The sequence below is a fragment of the Ahaetulla prasina genome, chromosome 3 (assembly GCF_028640845.1).
Source record: "Ahaetulla prasina isolate Xishuangbanna chromosome 3, ASM2864084v1, whole genome shotgun sequence".
NCBI classification, from domain to species: Eukaryota; Metazoa; Chordata; class Lepidosauria; order Squamata; family Colubridae; genus Ahaetulla; species Ahaetulla prasina.
This window is the reverse complement of record NC_080541.1, coordinates 137,848,868-137,869,820: the sequence shown is the minus strand read 5'-3', so window position 1 is coordinate 137,869,820 and position 20,953 is coordinate 137,848,868. Positions and strand designations below refer to the sequence as shown.

The 20,953-nt window shown below is 36.3% G+C and overlaps 1 protein-coding gene across 4 annotated transcripts in view; it reads left to right on the top strand.

The window, feature by feature from the left end:
• Positions 1 to 20,953, top strand: part of NTNG1 (netrin G1) — a 317,715-nt gene that overhangs the window by 222,071 nt on the left and 74,691 nt on the right. For all 4 annotated transcript variants that reach the window (XM_058179238.1, XM_058179237.1, XM_058179235.1 and 1 more), the window contains exons 4-5: positions 3,652 to 3,824; positions 8,090 to 8,116. In XM_058179238.1, the coding sequence (XP_058035221.1) occupies positions 3,652 to 3,824; positions 8,090 to 8,116 (200 nt within the window). The remainder of the gene's footprint in view (positions 1 to 3,651; positions 3,825 to 8,089; positions 8,117 to 20,953) is intronic.

The window sequence follows — 20,953 nt, the reverse complement described above, 5'->3', positions numbered from 1 at the left end:
TTTCAGGTAGTTTCCACTTCATGGCCCTTTTCCTTCAAGAAACCTGAAGAAAATAAAACATAAGGAAGCCTAGAACATTAATTGTTATTAAACTGTCAGCTATGTACAACAATGTTTCCCTAGCAATTTTAATTATAAGGTATTTGTTAATATTCCTGCTATATTGAACTATTAGTGTTGTAACAACTATTCATAAAATGACATTCTTTAAAATATGGAAGAAATGTGTATATTAGATGCCTAGTTATTTAATCTAGAATTATTTAAAACTAACAAAAGTTTGCTTCATTCTGGAGGATATACATGTAAATAGTTTGCTACTTGCTTCTGGCCAAATTTATCTTAAATGAAAACAAAATTTGGCAGCCATTCATCGGTAATGGTTTAATTAAAATTGTGCCCAGATTTTCAGTTGCTTTTCTGTAATTACTAGTCACTCCATGGAATTAGTGTCAAATGCCCACAGAAGAATCTTTCTCAATACCTAATCTAAAATAATCAAAAAGATAACCAGCCAGGGATGCTAAATTCTTGAGCACCTCTTCAACCTCTCTGTGAAACAAATTCTAAACCATTTGTGACATCTACTGAAAAGAAATTGCACTTATTAAATGGGGCTTTCATGCTAAAAAAGCAGCTTTATTCTTTTTAGAGGAGTTTAGCCATTTTAAGATATTCGAGACATTTTCTGGTTTAATTCACATATATGAAATACACTTTGAATGGTAAGAGGTAGCCTAGGAATCTCAAAAACTGGTCAGTAATTTAGATAAACAAGGTTTTGTCTAAACTTTATATTGTTATAATTTTTTGAAATTGTTTCAAAACAATTTTTGAAATTGTTAGAATTTTTTGAGTTCCCATTCCAATTATTTGTATTACACTTCTGAAGGAGGTTGCTTTCAAGTCAGTATTGACTTCTAGTGACTGCTTGCATAAGTCCCTGCATTTTTCTTGGTAAGTATTCCAAAGTTTTCAGTCTTTTAGAAGTTTTCCGAAAACTTCTGAGAGAGTGACTTTGTGCTTAAATCAGGACTAGAACTCACCATCACTTGGCTTTTAGCCTAATGACTCCACTGAATTATTAGCTCATATTATACTAATACAAGTCCCATTTTATTATAAGAACATTGAAAGAAAATTGGCTTACAACTCCTGAGATCTAACACGTAAAAGTCAATAGGGTTAATGGGGGCCAATTAAGTCAAAGACACATTTTGTTGGGATTAATATTACATTATTTCAGAGTCATCATATGGTGGAATTCCATACTATTAAAGACTAGTTCTTACAAGATTTATTTACCGTGATGCTTTACATTTTATCAGAACAATGCTCTGGTATCTGGATTAGAAATCAGGGGAGAATGTTTAAAAATTAAGGTAAGAGATTAAAATCATGTTTTTGGGAATTACTATTTTTATTAGAATTTTGCAATACAGTAAAAGTATAAACATAAAAATAAGAAAATGAAATAAGAAGAAGGTTATTAGACAGGTAGTTGAACTTTGAGGATACTGGCAAACACAGCGCATATTCTCATCTCAACACAGACTAATGGATTAGAATACAACAGTGCAGTGGTGAAATCTAAATTTTTTTACTACCGGTTCTGTGGGTGTGGCTTGGTGGGCGTGGCAGGAGAAGGATACTGCAAAATCTCCATTACCACCTCACTCCAGGGAAAGGATATTGCAAAATCTCCATTCCCTCCCCATTCCTGGGGGAAGGAAATTGCAAAATCTCCATTCTCACCCCATTCGGGGACCAGCCAGAGGTGGTATTTGCCGGTTCTCTGAACTGCTCAAAATTTCTGCTACTGGTTCTCCAGAACCTGCTAGATTTCACCCCTGTAACAGTGCCTCTTTGTCCCATGAAGCATGATGGATTTTTGCCCATCAGATCTAAGCCAGTCAAATTAACTAAGAAGTTTCATGAATTTTCATTCCTTTATTCATAACAAAACTAAGGATATTGTTTGGCCAATATTATAACAATTCTTGTGTTCAGGTACTATTTGTCTATCTTGCAATCTTGTCTTTGAATTTGACCTGTCAGCTTGAGCTAGATTCTGTATGCGTTCCAAAACAACCTGGCAGATCTAAATTCAGGACTGTTCTGTGAAATGAGGATGGAATTGGTGTATTCTTCTCAATTTGGTCTGATTTCTTATTCGAAAAAAGTCCTGTTTCAAGAGCTCTCAGAGAAAGCTCTTTTTGTTTCAAGCATTCTTCTCTGAAGGGCTATAAGATAATCTTTATTGGATGGCATTTTCTTTTTCAACATCTTTTTAGTTATAATTCAATTTAAAGGCAAAAAACAATATGAAGAAAGATTGATTTCTCAACAACAGGTAGTTTATGTCCCCCTTCTCTCTGTTTCTGTCTCTCCCTGTGTGTCTGTCTCTGTCTCTCCCTCCCTCCTCCCCTCCGTCTCTTTCTCTCTCCCTCCCTCTCTCTCTCTCTCTCTCTCTCTCTCTGTCTCGTTTGCTGATATCTAAGTATACACTCTTAATTCATGTTACTTAACCGGTCACAGGTTATTCTGAAGAATTCTAGAAAATATAATTTGGGAACTAATTATCGAGAAATACGTATTGTTGTGCTGCCTCACTTACACAAACCACAGTAAATGGATTTCATTCAATGCACACACATCCTGCAGTTCCAAAAACAGCCCATACAATGTACGTTTCTAACTTCTGTTTCGTGTAACAAAGTTTGTTACATGAAACAGAAACACAGAACAAGGAAATAGACACATTGTTCTAGCAACATCCATCTCTTATGGTGGGCTTAAATAAGCAATCCTGGTGCAGCACAGAGGACAACATTGGTTCCTTGCAAGTACTCTGGTCAACTGTCTTTGCAACTGTCTCCTCTCAGCCTTGCATATCATTGGATGGGAAGGAGGAATGGGTTCCATCTCCTCATACTCACTGGCCACCGGAGCTCCTCATGTCCCTTGCCCGGAGTTTCTAAGCTAACCTGTTGCAGTTGAGACTTCTTTGACTCAGCCATAGCCTGCCATCCGTCCAATCAACTCAGCTGCGGCTGCTGTGTTGGGCTAAAGCCCTCCATTCCCTGATCCAAGCCCCAATGCCACTCCGTGCTTGCTTCCCCTGAGGTGCCAGGATCCGACTCATTCTCTTCCTCTTCCTCTGTATTCACATCTGGAGAAAGGTCCGGAAGCAGATCCATGACAGTTGTTCTCTACTCCTGTATACACACATAATACAATATATACAAAAATAAAACTGCCAACTGCCAAGATTTATAACAAGACCGGAATTAGAATTAAGTCAAATGTGTAGTTTTTAGAATGAGGTAGAATAATGCTGGGTTAAATATATGTAATTTTTTTGATCGGATCAAAAGACTTAGAGAATCATTTCCTAATACTTTTTCCGGAAGTTATTTCAATACACACAGATGTATCAATACATCTCTTACTGCATTTGTTCAAGTTATTTGAAATAGTTCTGGATTGTTCGTTCTAACCAAAGTTAAATTTCAGCATGAGAAATTCGTTTTTTATTATGTAGGCTTCAGTTATTTGTATATTTGTTGCCAATCACTGAATTTAAGCCAAAACAACACTGTCTGAAATTAAATTGAAAGTATCCTAATGTCTTGCTTTTTCTTTTATCAGGTGCAAGTGTAATCTTCATGCCACTGGCTGCAAAATTGAAAATAAAAAATTATTATGCGAGTGTGAACACAATACCACAGGCCCAGATTGTGGGAAATGTAAGAAGAATTATCAGGGACGTCCTTGGAGTCCAGGTTCCTATCTGCCCATTCCTAAGGGCACTGCTAATATCTGTGAGTACTTGTGCGCATCATTACCACTGTAAAACTTTGGAACTTTGGGTTAAAAAAAAATCCTATCAAGATTCAGAACCAAACATGTCTGAGATGCTATGGCTTATTGGAAAATTAAAATCTTTATGGTTTTCCCAGTGTTATGCATCTTTACTTATTTGGAATAAGTGCACTGGGCTATATTCTTGGATAATGGTGCAAAAGAAATTATCTGTTCAAATAAATCAATAAGGAAATTGTGACCTATCTCTTCTGTTCTATCAAATTTGCAATGTGTACACACACACACACACACACACACACACACACACACACACATATACGTACATCACACACAGAGTTTACATGTAAGATATAGGTTTTTCTTTATGAACACAGAACTGAGATAGTATTAAATGTCCAAAAATCTTGTGAACTGAATTTTAAGTTAAATTTCTTCAGTCTTTATCTAATTACTACTCAACATTGGCTCATTCGTGGTTGTCAAATTCTGATCTTTAAATAAAAGTGCAGAAATGGTTCAGTTTGATACTCAATACTTTGTTATGAGGTCAATGATCCAACCATTTTCTGTGATTTTGAAAGTGTGTGAGGCAATTATGAAAATGTTATGGCAACTTCCCAATTTGACTAACAAATGTATTGCAAATGCCTCATCATGTGACTGTACTGTTCTTTACCAAATAATGTGTCAGTGATTTTCACATAAATTTTATTTATAATGCATTAAATTGCTTGACTGAAGACTGACTGGCTAAACCTCTTTTTATGTGGTTAGATAGCCTGAATAGGTTACAAATTCTTTATTTTTTAAAAATGTTTTTAGATTAACTATTATTCACCAGTTGATGAGTCATGCATGAACCCAGCATTTTTGTTAGTCTTAAAGACTTTTCGTTGAATTGTGGCCAGTTTTAGATGTATGTGAATTTCAGGCATTGTTTGTCATAGAAATGTGTTTTATTTTCATCTGTGTGTCCATTGGCTTTTAACAATCATGGGGTAATGTTCCTTAGAATGGATCTAATATCTTCTAAATATCTTTATATACCTGTAATTACTATACAAGAGACACTTTGTTCCTTCTACTTCCAAATATCAATCATTCTTGTAGGGTTATTCAGTTTATGGGTACATTCAAAATTATATTCTGAGGACCTAATAAGAAATAGAATGGGACTCAGTATACTTTTGACTCTAACACTACCTTTACATTTCTCTCTGTGTTTAATAGGAATATTGAGAGTAACACAGTATAGATTGCAGATAAAAATGAGGGGGAAAGGCATTAAAGTACAATATATGTCAATGTCTTTGAATCCCTGGTAATTAGATTTGCATACCTGAGCTTTTGTAGGGGGTGTTGGTGAAAGTTGGTGAAAGAATCAGCCATTAAACCCTGCAGTGTAAATTTGTAATTGTCTAGAATCATCCTGTGTAAGCTGGGCAGCCATATAAATTTCTTAAATAAATAAATAAAATTAAAATTTGTAATTTATGTGTGCATTTACTTGTTATATATAGCTACCCATCTCACATATGTGACTGCAAGTAGCTTACAATGAAATAAATAACATATCTAAAATATAAAAATAAAATAAAATAAAGCACATAAGAGCCGGGCATCATCCAACCAAAGGTGGGATTCATTTACCTTCCCTACTGGTTCACAAATGTGAGCGCATGTGCCTCCTCTGCGCATGGCCTTCCATGCATGCTCTTTACTAATGCATTATGTCCGGGCGGGTGGGTGAAGCCTCCCACAATCACCATTACCGGTTCACCTGAACCAGACAGAACCGGCTGAATCTCACCTCTGCATCCAACCAATTATCCACACAAGGAGATATGCTCTATAACATGTCTAGGGCCCCAGGCAAAGGCCGTAAACTAAGTTTTTAAGGCCTTATGGAAAGCCTGCAAAGACACGGCCAATCTAATCCCTGGGGAAATGATCTTCCAAAGGACAGGTGGTGCCATAGCATAAAAGGCTCTCTTTCTAAGCCCTACCAATCAATGCTCCTTCATTGACTGTAACTACAACATGATCTCCTGCTGAATTGGATAGGATGGATAGAGATAGATAGCATTTTATAAATATTTAATAGTTCTGGTTTGTATACAATTAAAACACAAACTTTGGAAGTGGAGAAATGGGTGGTTTTGTGACTTACATAGAGCTGAGGTTGGGACTCTTGCTAAATAATTCTGTAAACACTAAAAGTTTGCCAACACGCAGTATGGTCTCATAGCCCATCTGTATGAATTCACAGATGTCCACTCATCTGCAATGACAGGTAAGTACTAATTCTTAGTATGCTTCAGGTTTATGACAAAAAACAGCAATATGTCATATTCGGAACGTTATCTCACACTTCAAAGCAACAGCTGTGAGGAATCAAGTCTTACAAATGAATATTTCAGGAAAGAGAACCTTATCTAGCTTAATGTAAAAGTCATAGTCTAAGTAACAAGCCATGATGAGAGCATGAAATTAGAAAATTCCTAGCAAGCAAGATGAGAAAAAGTGAACCTTCAAAAAGAATGAGAAAATATTTTATAAAGCATTAACTTCTGGTGGAAAGGACACTTTAGACCACTGAATTAAAACTTAGAAGCGACTCTCTTAAACATATTGAAAATTTATGGGATTGTTTTTTCCCCTCATAGAATTCTGAACTTAACTCACTTTGAGTGAGTTAAGGTGTAGAAAACTCAACTTATCTCCACTAATTTCTATGATACCTTCCAATTATTCATTCTAGTGAGGGGAATGTCTCTTTTGTTTTATTTTTTAGAAGTTCCACCCATCTTATCAAACCCAATTTATACATTACAAAAGCAGCATTCCACCCACCCCCAAAAACAGATAACTGATTGTATTTTTTCCTAAAGGAGACAGCAGGATTTCTCAGGTTAGGAGGTTTGTGTGTGCTGTCAAAATTTGATTGGAGTAACATTCAAAATGAAATCTGAACATAATTTCAGAATAGCAACTTTATCTATATAGACAAGGATCCTTAGGCATTATGATGATAAGAGATAGAAAGAAAGAGATCCCATTTGTTTTCTCTATCTTTGGCTGCAGTTAACTTAAATGGGTAAATGGTCAAACCTTGCTGAAGGTCAGGTCCTTGTTCTCTTATTCTGGTACTATTCTTAATTATATATTAATATTGAGGGAAATCACACAGTTTGTAGCTTCCAGTACCATATATGTCTCTCAGAAAAGAAATGAACCAAATTTAACTAATTATTTCAATTGGAATGTGTTGTGTTCCACATCTGCATCCAATATACTACATGGACAATGCTTTGTTGGGTATCTCTTGTAGCCTTTGAGCAATAACCTACTGTATACCTTTTGCTGAGTTACAAGGGAAAAAATGGAGGGGTCTATGGCTAAATTATAGGTTATGGAGTGCATGAAAAATCCATAGTGACTGTAAATTTGTTCTTGAAGCACACTGAACATAATACTCCAATTGAAATGTAGGATTAACTGTTCTTTTATTATTCTGTTCTGGTAATGAACATTCTTTTGCCTTTGCAGATGGAATGATGAACCAGTTGATCTTACATATTCAGACTGTCTTTCATAAATGTTATTCTCTGTGGCCTTGCAGGATTTAATTGGTTCCTTTTCTCTTTAGAATGGGCAAGGAACTACTGTACTCTAGTTCCATTCTTAAGAGAAAATGCTATCTTTCCTAAGAATGTATTAAACGCACCATGCATAATTCACTTTCGAGCTATTTAGCTACTTCATGAAATTACTGCTAAATGTGTTACTCTTGTTCTCTTTTGTAACTTATTAACAAAGATCCTTGAAGCCTCATTCAAGCATTAGTATTCATTGGATACATGTAGGGTATGTAGTCCTCTTCCACTTGAGTCACGATGGAGATACCTTAGCAATGCAAAATATCTATGCGCACATGTGAATCTTTGTAAGAAGAGAGCCTACATGTGTACAAGTGTACATAGTATAAATCTGTATATACATCTATATATAGTACTAATATTTGTATATATGATTGTGTAAAGTACAGGTGTATAGTGTATATGTTTCACACAAGCAGGGATTACCTTATATATAATGCTTGGCTTTAGCTAATTCTGTCCTTTGCTTCTTGATACTTATTCTTCATCTTGGTATCAGTGCAGCCATGTAAAAGCTCTACTGTATTAGTGTCAACATGTTTCCATTCCTAACCATATTCTTTTTCTTCTTCTTTTTCTTCTTCTTCTTCTTCTTTTTTCAGGTATGCCCAGTATTTCCAGCATTGGTAGTAAGTAATAAAGAGCAGACTTAGGCCAGCTTGGCTTGTTGTCCAGACTCTGCAAATCTATTTTTCCAACATCTATTTCTGTTTTCTTTAATGCCTACTTTGTGATAACTGGAAAAATAGTATTATCTCCTTCCTTCAACATTTGCACATCATAAATATTTATGTTGAGAGGGACAAGAGCTTTCTATGTCTCCTAACACTGCATCTTGCAGCAAATGGATATTCCATGATCACCAAACAAAAATGATGGGAAGCTAAAAGATATCAATCAAACTGAGCTAATATTTTTCAAAACAGGTATTGCAGAAATACAGAGGACCCTCTAATTTTTTTAAAATATATATATTCCAACAACTACAGAAAATAAGATAGCTGCTTAAGAGGGCTAAAACAGAACAGGAAGTTATAGGAACTTATAGGAAGTTATATTTAAATGATTTCTGTTTTATAGTTTTTAAAATTAAGATGTTTTAGTGCTAAAACTTCTAATTTAATAATTTGTATATAATTTAATAATGCACATTTTCCTATAATGACACAGATTGTAGTTTTATTTAATCCATCTCAAATAAAGATTTTTTATCATTTCTCTATTGATTTTCCATAAAGGAACCAAATTACATAAATAACTTGAATCATTTTTACCACTGTGGATTGCTACCAAAAATTTCTGACCTGTGGCCCACGAGGTAGTCTCTTGTGTCAATGTATTCTGAGATTTTGGCATCTTTGCTGTTAATCTCACAAAAGTCTTACTAAGATTCTTATTTTTAATTTTATTTTTAAATGTGAAAATAAAGATTTAAATTGTAATTTTATGAATGCCATTTTAGTATAAAAATAAATTAAATTGTATTTAATTTTGGAGTCCTATGGATGCCATCTAAAATGGTCACATTGACAGTACTGGCTTATTTTGTGGGGGTCAGAGGTTTCTGATGACAATGTTGTGATACATATAAAAGGGAAAAAAAGAAACCTAGCTTAAATTAAGGTCATTTCAGTTAATTTTAATAATATCCTTGTTTTTTATATGAAATATTTAAATATAGTCAGCATTGGAAATATTTTTAATACTATATTTGAGTAAGTCAAAAGTCATTTTTTCTTAAGTCAAGTAATAGAATAACCTTATAGTATTCTTAAAATGCTAAAAGAAACTGGAGTCCACATTAATTTTTTGGTCAAATATGCATTGTGATATCACAATTCAGAATGCACCCTTAGATACTGGTGACTTCATAACACAAGTAGAAAAGGGATGGAGGATGTGTTATGATGTACACTTCATCATTTGGTCCCCTTGGAAAACCATTCCTACAGATGATTGTGAAAAAATAACATGTAAAATTAATAGTGAAGTAAAGCATGATCTGATAATATTGCCATGTTCTGCCAAATTTTCCATACATAAAACAATTTTTTTTTTTAATTTACATTTATATCCCGCCCTTCTCCGAAGACTCAGGGCGGCTTACAGTGTATAAGGCAATAGTCTCATTCTATTTGTATATTTACAAAGTCAACTTATTGCCCCCCCAACAATCTGGGTCCTCATTTTACCTACCTTATAAAGGATGGAAGGCTGAGTCAACCTTGGGCCGGGCTTGAACCTGCAGTAATTGCAGGCTGCTGTGTTTTAATAACAGGCTTCTTACAGCCTGAGCTACCACGGCCCCTTTTAGTTATTCCTACCTGTTGTTTGATAACACTTCCAATTTTGTCCCAAATATATTTAGTTTCTATTTATTGCCAATGCTCTACTTTATTGCTGTCATTAATAAAAAGAGCCACAGTGGCGCAGTGGTTAGAATGTTGTATTGCAGGCTACTTCTGCTGACTGCCAGCAGTTTGGCAATTCAGGTCTCACCAGCTCAGGGTTGACTCAGCCTTCCATCCTTCTGAGGTGGGTAAAATCAGGACCCAGATTGTTGGGGGCAATATGCGGACTCTGTAAACTGCTTAGAGAGGGCTGTAAAAGCACTTTGAAGTAGTATATAAGTCTAAGTGCTATTGCTAATATAATCTACAAATAGCAAAACTTCCTCTCTAATCAATAAAAATATAAAGAAAATTATACCAGTTCAGGTTGAATTCTTTGTAGTGTCATTATTTTCTGTAAAATTGCCCAAATAGCAAATTTTTGGTTTTTCAATTTGGAATATTGTGTGTTCATTATTTGATTAATGGATGAGAAAAACAACTATATATATAGTATAGTTATACATACATACATACATACATACATATAATCTTCCTATATAGAGAATCTAAATATCTACTCAAATTTAGATAGGAACAGGAAGAAATTGAATATGAAATATATTGAACTTGTAAGGGAAAAATACATTAAAACTGAATCTTGCTAAATAAGATTTATTTATCCACCCGATAAATATGGTTCCGAACCTAAAGATATCTGAAATATCCTATTCAGCATAGCTGAAGTTTGCCTGGAATGCCACCTTGAATGCATTGTGTACAAAAAGGATGGATAAATAAATAAGAGTATTCTATATATATTACTTTTTGTCCCTCTGACTGACATTCTTTTTATATTTTATATTTTTAAGACATTTTGCTCACATTTGGATTATTAACTCCTGGGAATAAATTAGCCATATTGCTTAATCTGGAAGGGTGGGGAAAATAGAAGAGAGCTAAAGAATCAGGAGGAAAATACTATTGTTCCTATATAAAGAGACGAACAAAATTGTCTTAAGTAACAGAAATTGATATATGGTAAAATAGTTCTTGTGCATTTGACTGTTGTTATTGTTTTGCATGTATTTATGTGGTTGTTATGTCACCTTACACTCTCATGGAGCTTTTTTCACTGCATTTGCCATCTCTGAGCATCAGCAGGTTATGGCCTTAACAGAGAAACTCAACAGCTTTAATCAGAGATGATCTGGAAGGATGCACTGTTGCCTTCTTTGAATTTTGGATGCTTTCTACAAAAGAATGATCAGTATCATTTGCTTTTGCTGAAGGCTTTTTAAAAGGATTCTGAAGAGTATCTTCAGAAAGTCAACATCTTTTATGCATTAAAGGTAACTCTAGTTCATGTTTTAGAGTTACTGAAATATGGTTCATTGATATGATACTCTCACAATGCACTCAATGGAAGAAAACAAGATTCCTTGCCACATTCTGATCTACTGTATTTCACAGTAATGAACACCGCCTTCTAAACAGACAGGTGATTAGATAGATAGATAGATAGATAGATAGATAGATAGATAGATAGATAGATAGATAGATAGATAGATAGATAGATAGATAGATAGATAGATAGATAGATAGATAGATAGATAGATAGATGTGAGGGTGGGGTGGATAGATAGATAGATAGATAGATAGATAGATAGATAGATAGATAGATAGATAGATAGATAGATAACACCAAGTTATTTACATGATTTCAAGAAGCTTTTTTTACCTGTGCATACACAGGATATGTGTTCACGTTATACAGATTTTCATATTGTAGAGCAAAATGTTCTCAATATTGCCTGCTTTGGAGTACAGATCTCTTTATTTTGACTTTATCAGTTCAGTAGAGAAAGGAGAAAAAAATGAAGAGAAAGAAAGAAAGAAAAAGAAAGAAAGAAAGAATTTAAAAAAATTTTTAAAAGTAGATGCCTATGTTAAATTACTGAGATTCCAGTGATCAGAAAGAGGCTATCAGGGATGAATAATAAACACATACATAAACAAAGACACACAATATGCATATATAATTTTACACACACATGCATATACATATATATACATATAAGCATGTGTGTGAAATCGTAGAAAATACAGAACTATAGGGATGCATATATGTGCATGTATCTATCTGTATTTTTTCTCATCTCAGTGAAATTTGCAATTACATAATATGTGTGAGTGTATGGTTAAAACATCTTGGCTTAAAGTAGTAGAACATTCCTGTTTATTCACAGTGCCAAGAATGGTCATTTTGACATCCTTTCTGATCATCTCCAGGATAATTACAACAGAGTTTTTCCCATTAAGGTCATTTGTACCTTCAAGTGTCTTTCAGTTGAGTAATATGTACTTGGTAATTTCCTACATATTTGATTCCAATGCTGACCTTTTCAACACTTTTCAGCTCAGGCTGGGGAAAAACAAAAACTAAACAAAACTGGTGAGATGGTTAGCAATTAATGAGTCCCAAAACCAATTTTAGGACACTATGAACCTTTTTTTAATAAGTTTATTTCAACATAACACTCAATATAACCATTTTTAAATGATCATAGTATAGGAAAATATGTCAAAAATGTTTTTCAGATTGAATATTTGAGAATAAATCTTGTTCTTTCGTGCCTTCCTTACACAAGTGTTAGGTAATAATTTCAGAGGTTCAGGCTCTCCTTCCTGTTACAAGAGAAATGATACATTTCTTCACCAGACTACTTCAAATTGTTAAGTGGATTGTCATATTTTTAGTTTGTCTGAATATAAGAATTCTTTTTATCTAGACCAGGAGTGTCAAACTCGCGGCATCACATTGTCGTCACATGACATATCTTGACTTTTCCCCCTTCACTAAATTGGGCATGGGCGTGGCCAGCGCATGATGCATCCAGGCCATGGGCCGCGAGTTTAACACTCCTGATCTCGACAGTAGTACTAGGTAAAGGACTATTTTAAGTGACTTTTCCCATACTGCATTAGAATATATGAGTTTATTAATGTTAGAGAATATTCAAATATATAACCCTCTCTATCTCAAATAGCAAAAGTGCTAAAGTGCAAATTCTGTTTCCATCATGTATCAACCCATTACACTTTCTTTGCAATAGCTTTACTAGTATTAAAATCTTTATTTTATAAAGTGTGAGAAACAAAATCTACCCTTACAGCTTGCAATACACTCTGCCTTTCTTTCTGGTCCTCTGCCTTCCATCTCTATGTTGTCACTGCCTGTCACATCTGCATAGCTAAGGTTGTTATGTACATCCGGTTTCTAATCCGAGTTTCTCCTCCTCTAGCCCAGATGAAAATAATCTAGTTTGGAAGCCCTGCTCTAAATGAACTGATTCTTAACTAAATACTGCATCTAATCTTCTTGAGCGCACCATAATGTCACTAATTATGCTAAACAAGTAGTTAAAAAGAGCACAGATTGATAGAATATAAGATTGACATGACACACAAATAATTTCACTGGGATGATTGCCACCTTTAAACCCTATTAGTAATAAAAGTGTTGTAATATAGGGGGAAAATGAGGCATTAAAATACAAAACCAAAGTGTGAAGCTATTACATTGTATTTATGTAGCTGTTTTGCTTTTAATTATCCAGTTCAGGTTGTAATTGTACCTGATGATTTCTCCCAACACTAAGGTACACCTGAATGGTTCTTTAATGAATATAGCAATATATGAGAAATATGGGATAGTTAGTTTATATAGCACAGGTTGCGAGATAAAAAAGAGTAAGGCAGAAACTCTTCAAACCAGAAATTTGTCAGCTCTGGTCCACAACTGAAAAGCTAGATGTGGCAAGGGAAATGAAATCTATTTCTTTGCCATCCTAACTAAGCAAGCTAGCAGAAGATGCAGTAGTGGTTAAGAGTACAGGGAGGGTGTGACAAGTAAAAAGACAGATTTTATATGCCATTTATAATGGAGAGTTACCAATTTATTTTTAATAGAACTGAATGGCCAAGTTCAGTGGAACATAAAAAAATAAGTGGAAAGATATTTTTTTTAAAAAAAGACAGAAAGAGAATAGAGGTTCAAGATAGATTAGGGTGACCTTACTAATCTTTTGCTCATATATGTGGTTCCTACAAATTTAGTAAACCCTATCTATCAATCCTTCATGCCATATTTTATTTAACTCTTATAAGCAATATAGAAAATATTTTATAACACTAGTTTCAGTATAAAAAGCTTGAAATTTGCATTCAGTTATATACATTTTTATTATCATGCTAACCAAATAAAAACTGAAACAGTGTTTCCATGGCTAATTCTTCCAGTTTACAATACCATTTCCTGATTTTATATTAAAAAAGGACAAATATCCTTTTCTCACATTACCTATTAGCAATTGCCAATTGTTACAACTCCTACTTGATATATCTAGGCTGCAAAACTCTGAATGGCCAGTAGATAGCCACGGAGGCACAGGAGAAACTCTTTGCTGCCATCTAGTGGTTGTGTGGATTAGTGTAGCTCAGCTATACCAACCTTATTCACAGTGAATCCTTACTATTTAAATGGGAGATAGAGAATAAAAAGCAGACAATTCCACATAGCAATACATATAAGGCAAAATGGATTTTTGGAAAATTATCTTATCATAGTCACTAAGAAGTTGCTCATTATTGAAATTCTGACTATAAATGAAAATTAGAAAATATGATAAACTAAGAAATAATTGAATGAATGTGATGAACTGCAATTATTGCAAGGAACTGTTGGTATCAGGATGGGGTGGTTGGTATTTGTAACTATTTGGAGAACTTTAGAAAATACATATTCCACAGAAAATGCAACTTGGTTCACCTATGTATTTTTTTTTCTGTTTAAATCCAAAGAGAGATAATTAATCATGGCTGATATATGATAAGAAGCCACATTTATCTTATTTAGGGCATATTTACCGTTATTATTGTACTGGCGTGCCAGAAGTCTCACAGCAAAAGAGTCTCATCTGTATCTCATTTAACCAAAATGATCTTCCCTTGGTCAAAATGCACACTTAAAGTTGCCCACCTTTTTGGTAGCTGGACATTATTGAGGATTAATATTACTCCAAAGCTCATCAAAACTGGAAACAGTTTCACAACACATGTAAAATACAAGGCTTCAGCCGTTTCCTTATTACCTTACAAGAGGAAACACATCGCCAAAAAGTGGGGACAAACGGATATGACAAAAATCATATTTCATATTCATATATTATTAAATCTATAGCGTAGGGCACCCATCTCATCTAGAGGTAACTCTAGATCAGTGGTGGGTTTCAAAAATTTTTACTACTGGTTCTGTGTGTGTGGCTTGGTGGGCGTGGCAGGGGAAGGATACTGTAAAATCTCCATTCCCTCCCCAATCTAGGGGAAGGTTACTGCAAAATCCCCATTTCTTCCCTATCAGCTGGGACTCAGGAGGCAGAGAATAGATGGGGGAGGGGCCAGTCAGAATTTTACTACTGGTTCTCTGAACTACTCAAAATTTCTGCTACCGGTTCTCCAGAACTTGTCAGAACCTGCTGAAACCCACCTCTGCTCTAGATGGCTTACAACCAGATAAAAGGATATGATTTCGATATTGGGGTACTGCTGGTTTCTTATTTTGCCAAAGGTTAAGGACAGATGGGGAAATAGTTTCTAGGTTTTTTTTAATCTAGATCTGGGTTAGGCAGCCCTTCAGATAAAGAGTGCTTTCTAATGGGATTGTGCAACATCAAGGGGTCCATTTAGAGACAAAAAGGGCAAATCAATAAAGAGAAGGCCAAATCAGGAGAAAGCTAGTTGTTACCAATCGTGCTAATTATATTTAATTTTACAAATCAAATTACATTGATGTAATTTTATTTTAAAATTGGACAACAGTCAAATAAGCTTTGGGGTCTTATAGTGAAACAGTAAAAAAAAAAAAGACTATTCTTTTCATTTCATTCTGAAGACCTCACAGCAACTTAAAGAATATTCAAATGATTCCCTTGAGGGTGTTGTTCCCTCTGAAATTAGGATTGACATATGATACTATTATGTTTTCAGAGATACATTTGTTAGAAATCAGCAGCTGAGCTTTTGCACAACCTGGACATACACATTAACTTCTCATAATGTCTGGAAATTGTTGTGCGTTAAGTAGAGGAATTACTTCAATTGCCAAATGATCCTGACTTACAGTTCAGACCCGTTTTTGATGCTATTCAGACCTCTGTCAGGATGTTTTTCCCTCTTGCAAATTGTTCTTCTGCATATGCCACAGAGTCCAGGTTTCCTTGGACTGTGTCACTTCAAATTACATATAGGACAATGGGATCTGAATGCCATTGCCAATGCTATATAAGTAGATAGCACTTCAGGGAAAACACTTGGCAAGACTGAACGCAAATGTACGTGTGTGTGTGTGTGTGTGTGTGTGTGTACATGCACGTTATAGCCAACCCTGCTCTTCTTAAGGCATTATTTTGCTATCCCATAATAACAGAAGATGGTTGTTCTGCTGCCAATGTTGAAATAGGTGCCCAAATATGAGTTGTTGGATAAATTCGTCTGTAAATCAATGTAGTTATTTACATAATTGCAACAGCTTAATTTTGCCCTTTAGTTCAGGACATTAAATATCCCAGTTCTTTAAGATGCTTAGGATACTGGAGATTTTGGGGGAAAAACCACAATGTAATCTTTATGTAGGGTGTTATAGCTTCAGGGATGGTGAAACCCCAAGCAGAATCCACCCGTATCATTTCCTTCTGAAAATGTATTTTTAATTACTAAAACATGGTGCTTTTCTTACAAAAAGGAGATATATTTCTTATCTCTCTTATTTCTTTATCCCATGTCTATAAACTACCTTAATCAGAACACTGTTCAGTTTCCCTTATGTAGGTTCATTAATCTAGCCTTTATTTCTATGCTGTTTTACTATTCTTTCTTTAAGTTTGCTTTCCTTATCTTACAGCTCTAAATTAAGGTTTCTATATTATATCCTTATCCATCTATTTTCTAACTATAGCTCTCTTACTATTCTTTCTTAGTCTTCATCCTCTTAAAATCTGCAGTCCCAATTCATAGCCTCTTTTCATTTTTCAGCTCAATCTTTGCTCTATCAATCCTAAACCCAGATCCAGGTACCACTAACACTTTCTACCCTGGTTGTTTTTGTGGCTGAACGTGATTTCTGCTATCAACTGGCCTTGACCATTATGCTGTTGGGGCTGCTGCTAGTGTTGCATGGCAGAGGAGATGTAATGGTTTGGGGGCTGCTTTGCCACATCTGGGCAGCTCAACCCCAGAATCTACTATGAATTCTTCATACATGATTGAGGATAATGTAAGACCATCTGTCAGAAGATTGATTGCAACCTGACAATGATCCTAAACATTCCAAGAAATCTACCAAGAAATGGCTGCAGGGGAAAAAAAAAAGAAATGGAGGGTTCCTCAATGGCCAAGTCAAAGCCTGGATGTACATAAATCCCCCTGAGATGCTATAGGGCCATGATGGCGAACCTATGGCATGCATGCCAGAGGTGGGACGCAGAGCTCTCTCTGTAGGCACACAAGCCAACACCAGCTGCTTTTCTGGTTTCTGGTGCACACATGCACACCAGCCAGCTGGTCTTCTCATGCACCGGTAACCCGAAGACCAGCTGGCCAATGCGCATGCCAGCCACCTGATGTTCAGGTTTCCGGCATGTGCATACGCGCTGGCCAGCTGGTCTTCACACATGCCGGAGCGCCGGAAACCCAAAGACCAGATGGTCAGCACGCTCATGCGCACTGCCCAGCTAGTCTTTGGGTTTCCAGCACTCTGGCATGTGCGCGTGCATGTTTGCATTCCAGTTGGGGCACTCAGTGCCGAAAAGGTTTGCCATCACTACTATAGGGTGATTTGAAATGGCTCTGCATGCAAAAGAAATACAGCTGGAAAATATTCCTTCTACTTGATATTATTTCTAAGAAATGGAGGGTTTTTCTGCCAAAGCGAGCGATATCAGGTATTAGAGCCAAGGATGTATTTACTTTTTCAACAGGGGAAAATGTCATATCTGTTAATTTTTTGGTATTGAATAAATGATTGCAAAGTCAATTTTTCATAGGTTTTTTTTTTGTTGTTGTTCAGTTAAATTACCTCTATTTTTAAACACTGCTTGAATGAAAAAAATACAGGTCCTCTCTTAAACAACTGCCCTGTTTACCAATCGTACTGTCAGGCTTTAAAAACCAAGAAAGACATGTAGAATGTCTTCTGAGCAGTTTCCTTTATTGTGCCTTACCTATAGACTGAAATCTTGCCAAACTAAACGAACTACTTACTTTATTAAAAATATATATTCTGACAACTGTTAAGGGGGAGCTTTCTTGATCCTCTTCTCCCCAACCAAACTATCTAAACTTCACTATCTTTTGTCTTTTTCAAAAGACAATTGGACTTTGTTTTTCCTTGAAAACATTTTGCTTTTCATCCAAGAGCCGTGGTGACATAGTGGTCAGAATGCAATGTTGCAGACTAATTCTGCTGATTGCCGACTGTTGGCAGTTCGATCCTGACCAGCTCAAGGTTGATTCAGCCTTCCATCCTTCCGAGATCTGTAAAATGAGAAGCCAGATTGTTGAGGACAAAATGCTGACTCTGTAAAATGCTTAGAGAGGGCTGTAAAGTACGGAGAAGCGGTATACAAGTCTAAGTCTTATTTACCTTTTCTCCTGCCTCATTTTTCTTCTTTCTTCCTCCAGGCAGTAGGTCAGCATCTGCTAGGGCTGCTGCTTCTGCTGCTCCATCTTCATCTTCCTCCTTCTCTGTTCTATTTTTCCTGCTTTTTCATTCACTTCTTTCTGACAAGATAGAAAGCCTCCACTGCAGGGGTGCTACTCATCAGGTTCTGACAGGTTCTGGAGAATCGGTAGTGGAAATTTTGAGTAGTTTGGAGAACCGGCAAATACCAACTCTGGCTGGCCCCAGAGTGGGGTGGGAATGGGGAATGGGGATTTTACAGTATCCTTCCCACCAAGCCATGCCCACAGAACCGGTAGTAAAAAAAATTGAATTCCACCACTGCTCCACTTGCACGTTCCTCCTCCCAATGTCAACAAATGACCAAAGCCCTTTTAAAAGTCCAACTCCTCATTTCCCAGAGGGCAAGGGCTTAACAGAGCCTAGGTAAAGGAAGGGAATGGGACCTTGGGTTACAAGTTGTCTAGCTTCTCACACACTGCAGAAGTCAGAGGCAACAAGAAACTCAAATGAAAAACTTTTCCATTTCCAGGTTACTGTTTCCTCCAGCATTTCATAATTGAAAACAGGAATATCCTTGTATACCTATAGCACTCCGATCCACACACACACATGTTCTGATACATTGCTGATCTCTTTACCTGCTCTATCCTTTCCTGTTATAGCTTCCCAAGGGTTGTTTCAATAGCTTGTGTATTGCAAGCTGATCATAACAGCTTCCTTTTAAGAAAAGAAATGAACATAAGGTTATTTAATGCAATTTTTATTCTGATAGCTGATCTGGTAATATTCATTACAAAGGAATTGCAACTCAAAAGACACATCCACCAATATTTACTACATTGAATTGCTTTAGACATTTAGCTGCCAATGCTCTAGGTACATTGACTGATAGGCAGTTCTTTGGATCACACTAACAGACACAATTTTGCAACTAGTAGCACAGTTGTTAAAAGGGGGCTTGAATCAGGTTGCAGGTTATAATAAGAAAATAGTGGACCATTTGGTAATACTTTGCACCATTTTTGCAACTGGGGCTATTTTCCAAAACCCTGTTTTCAATATGTTCATCATCCTTGCCATATACTCTGGGTTAACCTGTGGAAATGGAAATTAATCCAGCAGCAGCTTGAGCTATTTTCTAATTTTTAACATGAACACTTCAGTTAAAAATCACGAAGGTCTAATATGTAATAAATGTACATATGCAACATAGCAACTCACAAGCTAAGAGTTGGAGCCTTCACCTATACATAAATATACATGTGACCAGTATCTGTAGAAGTAGGATCTATCCAGTGGTGGGATTCAAATAATTTAAGAACTGGTTCTCTGCCTTAATGACTGGCTGGGAAGGCGTGGCTCGGTGGTCATGTGACCATATGGGCGTGGCCAACTCAACATCACTCACGTCGATGGGCACTTCACCTTAACTGTTAAAATGTAATAAGAGTTAACCAGAGAGGCAGTTTCTGTAAGCAGGGCAATACAAATTAGGCTAGAAACACCATAATGTTTCCTTCCTGCCTTCCTTACAGGATTAACCCTGTAAAGTGGAAAAAAACAAAATAAGATTTCTTCCAACAATCGGTTCTCCGAACTGCTTAGAAAGTTAACAGCCGGTTCTCCTGAATAGGTGTGAACTGGCTAAATCCCACCGCTGGCTCTATCTATCTATGCTCAGAGCACTTCTTGGCAGAAATCGACATAAGCTTGCCTTCATTGTCCGATTGTACTATGAGGTGTTATTATGGCTCTGCTGGAGGACATGTCTTCACTTGAGCAGAATGGAATTAGAGCAGAGTTCTCCAACTTTCCCAGCTTGGCAGACCAGCAGAGACAGTGACGGCGGGGTAGAGAGGAGGGGAGATTGTTTCATGAGCATATGTAAGCTGCTTTTACAAATGCAGCTACACACACATACTCACCCATCACGGCCCTGTTCTGAATGGATTGTGGCCAGGCAGCAGGCCATGGACCGGGGCTTGGGGACTCCAGAATTAGAGGGGCCACAACCAGAGGCATCCAGTAACAGCAGTAACTTACTGGAGAACCCACAGACCTGAAATCAGTGACTCCAGTCTGCCTTTTACAGCATCAGCAAATTCCCAGACCTTCTCTCTCACAGCCTGTGACCGTTTCTCAGTCTCAGAAGTTCAGTTCCTCAGTCCTAGGCAAAGATGCTTAACCAAGCTTCAGCAGCAGAAAGCTGACCTTCCTAATTGTAAGAGGCTAGTTAAAAGACATGGGAATGCTAATGGAATGTCAGACCATGGAACGCCTGTTGTGATTTACTTTAGCTGGTGACCAAGTGGCAAATCTACATACGGCATTCCCTCTTGGGAGCTGGGAATTACTTTTCAAAACTCAGTTTTCATCCTCGTGAAGGTTGTTTTGCC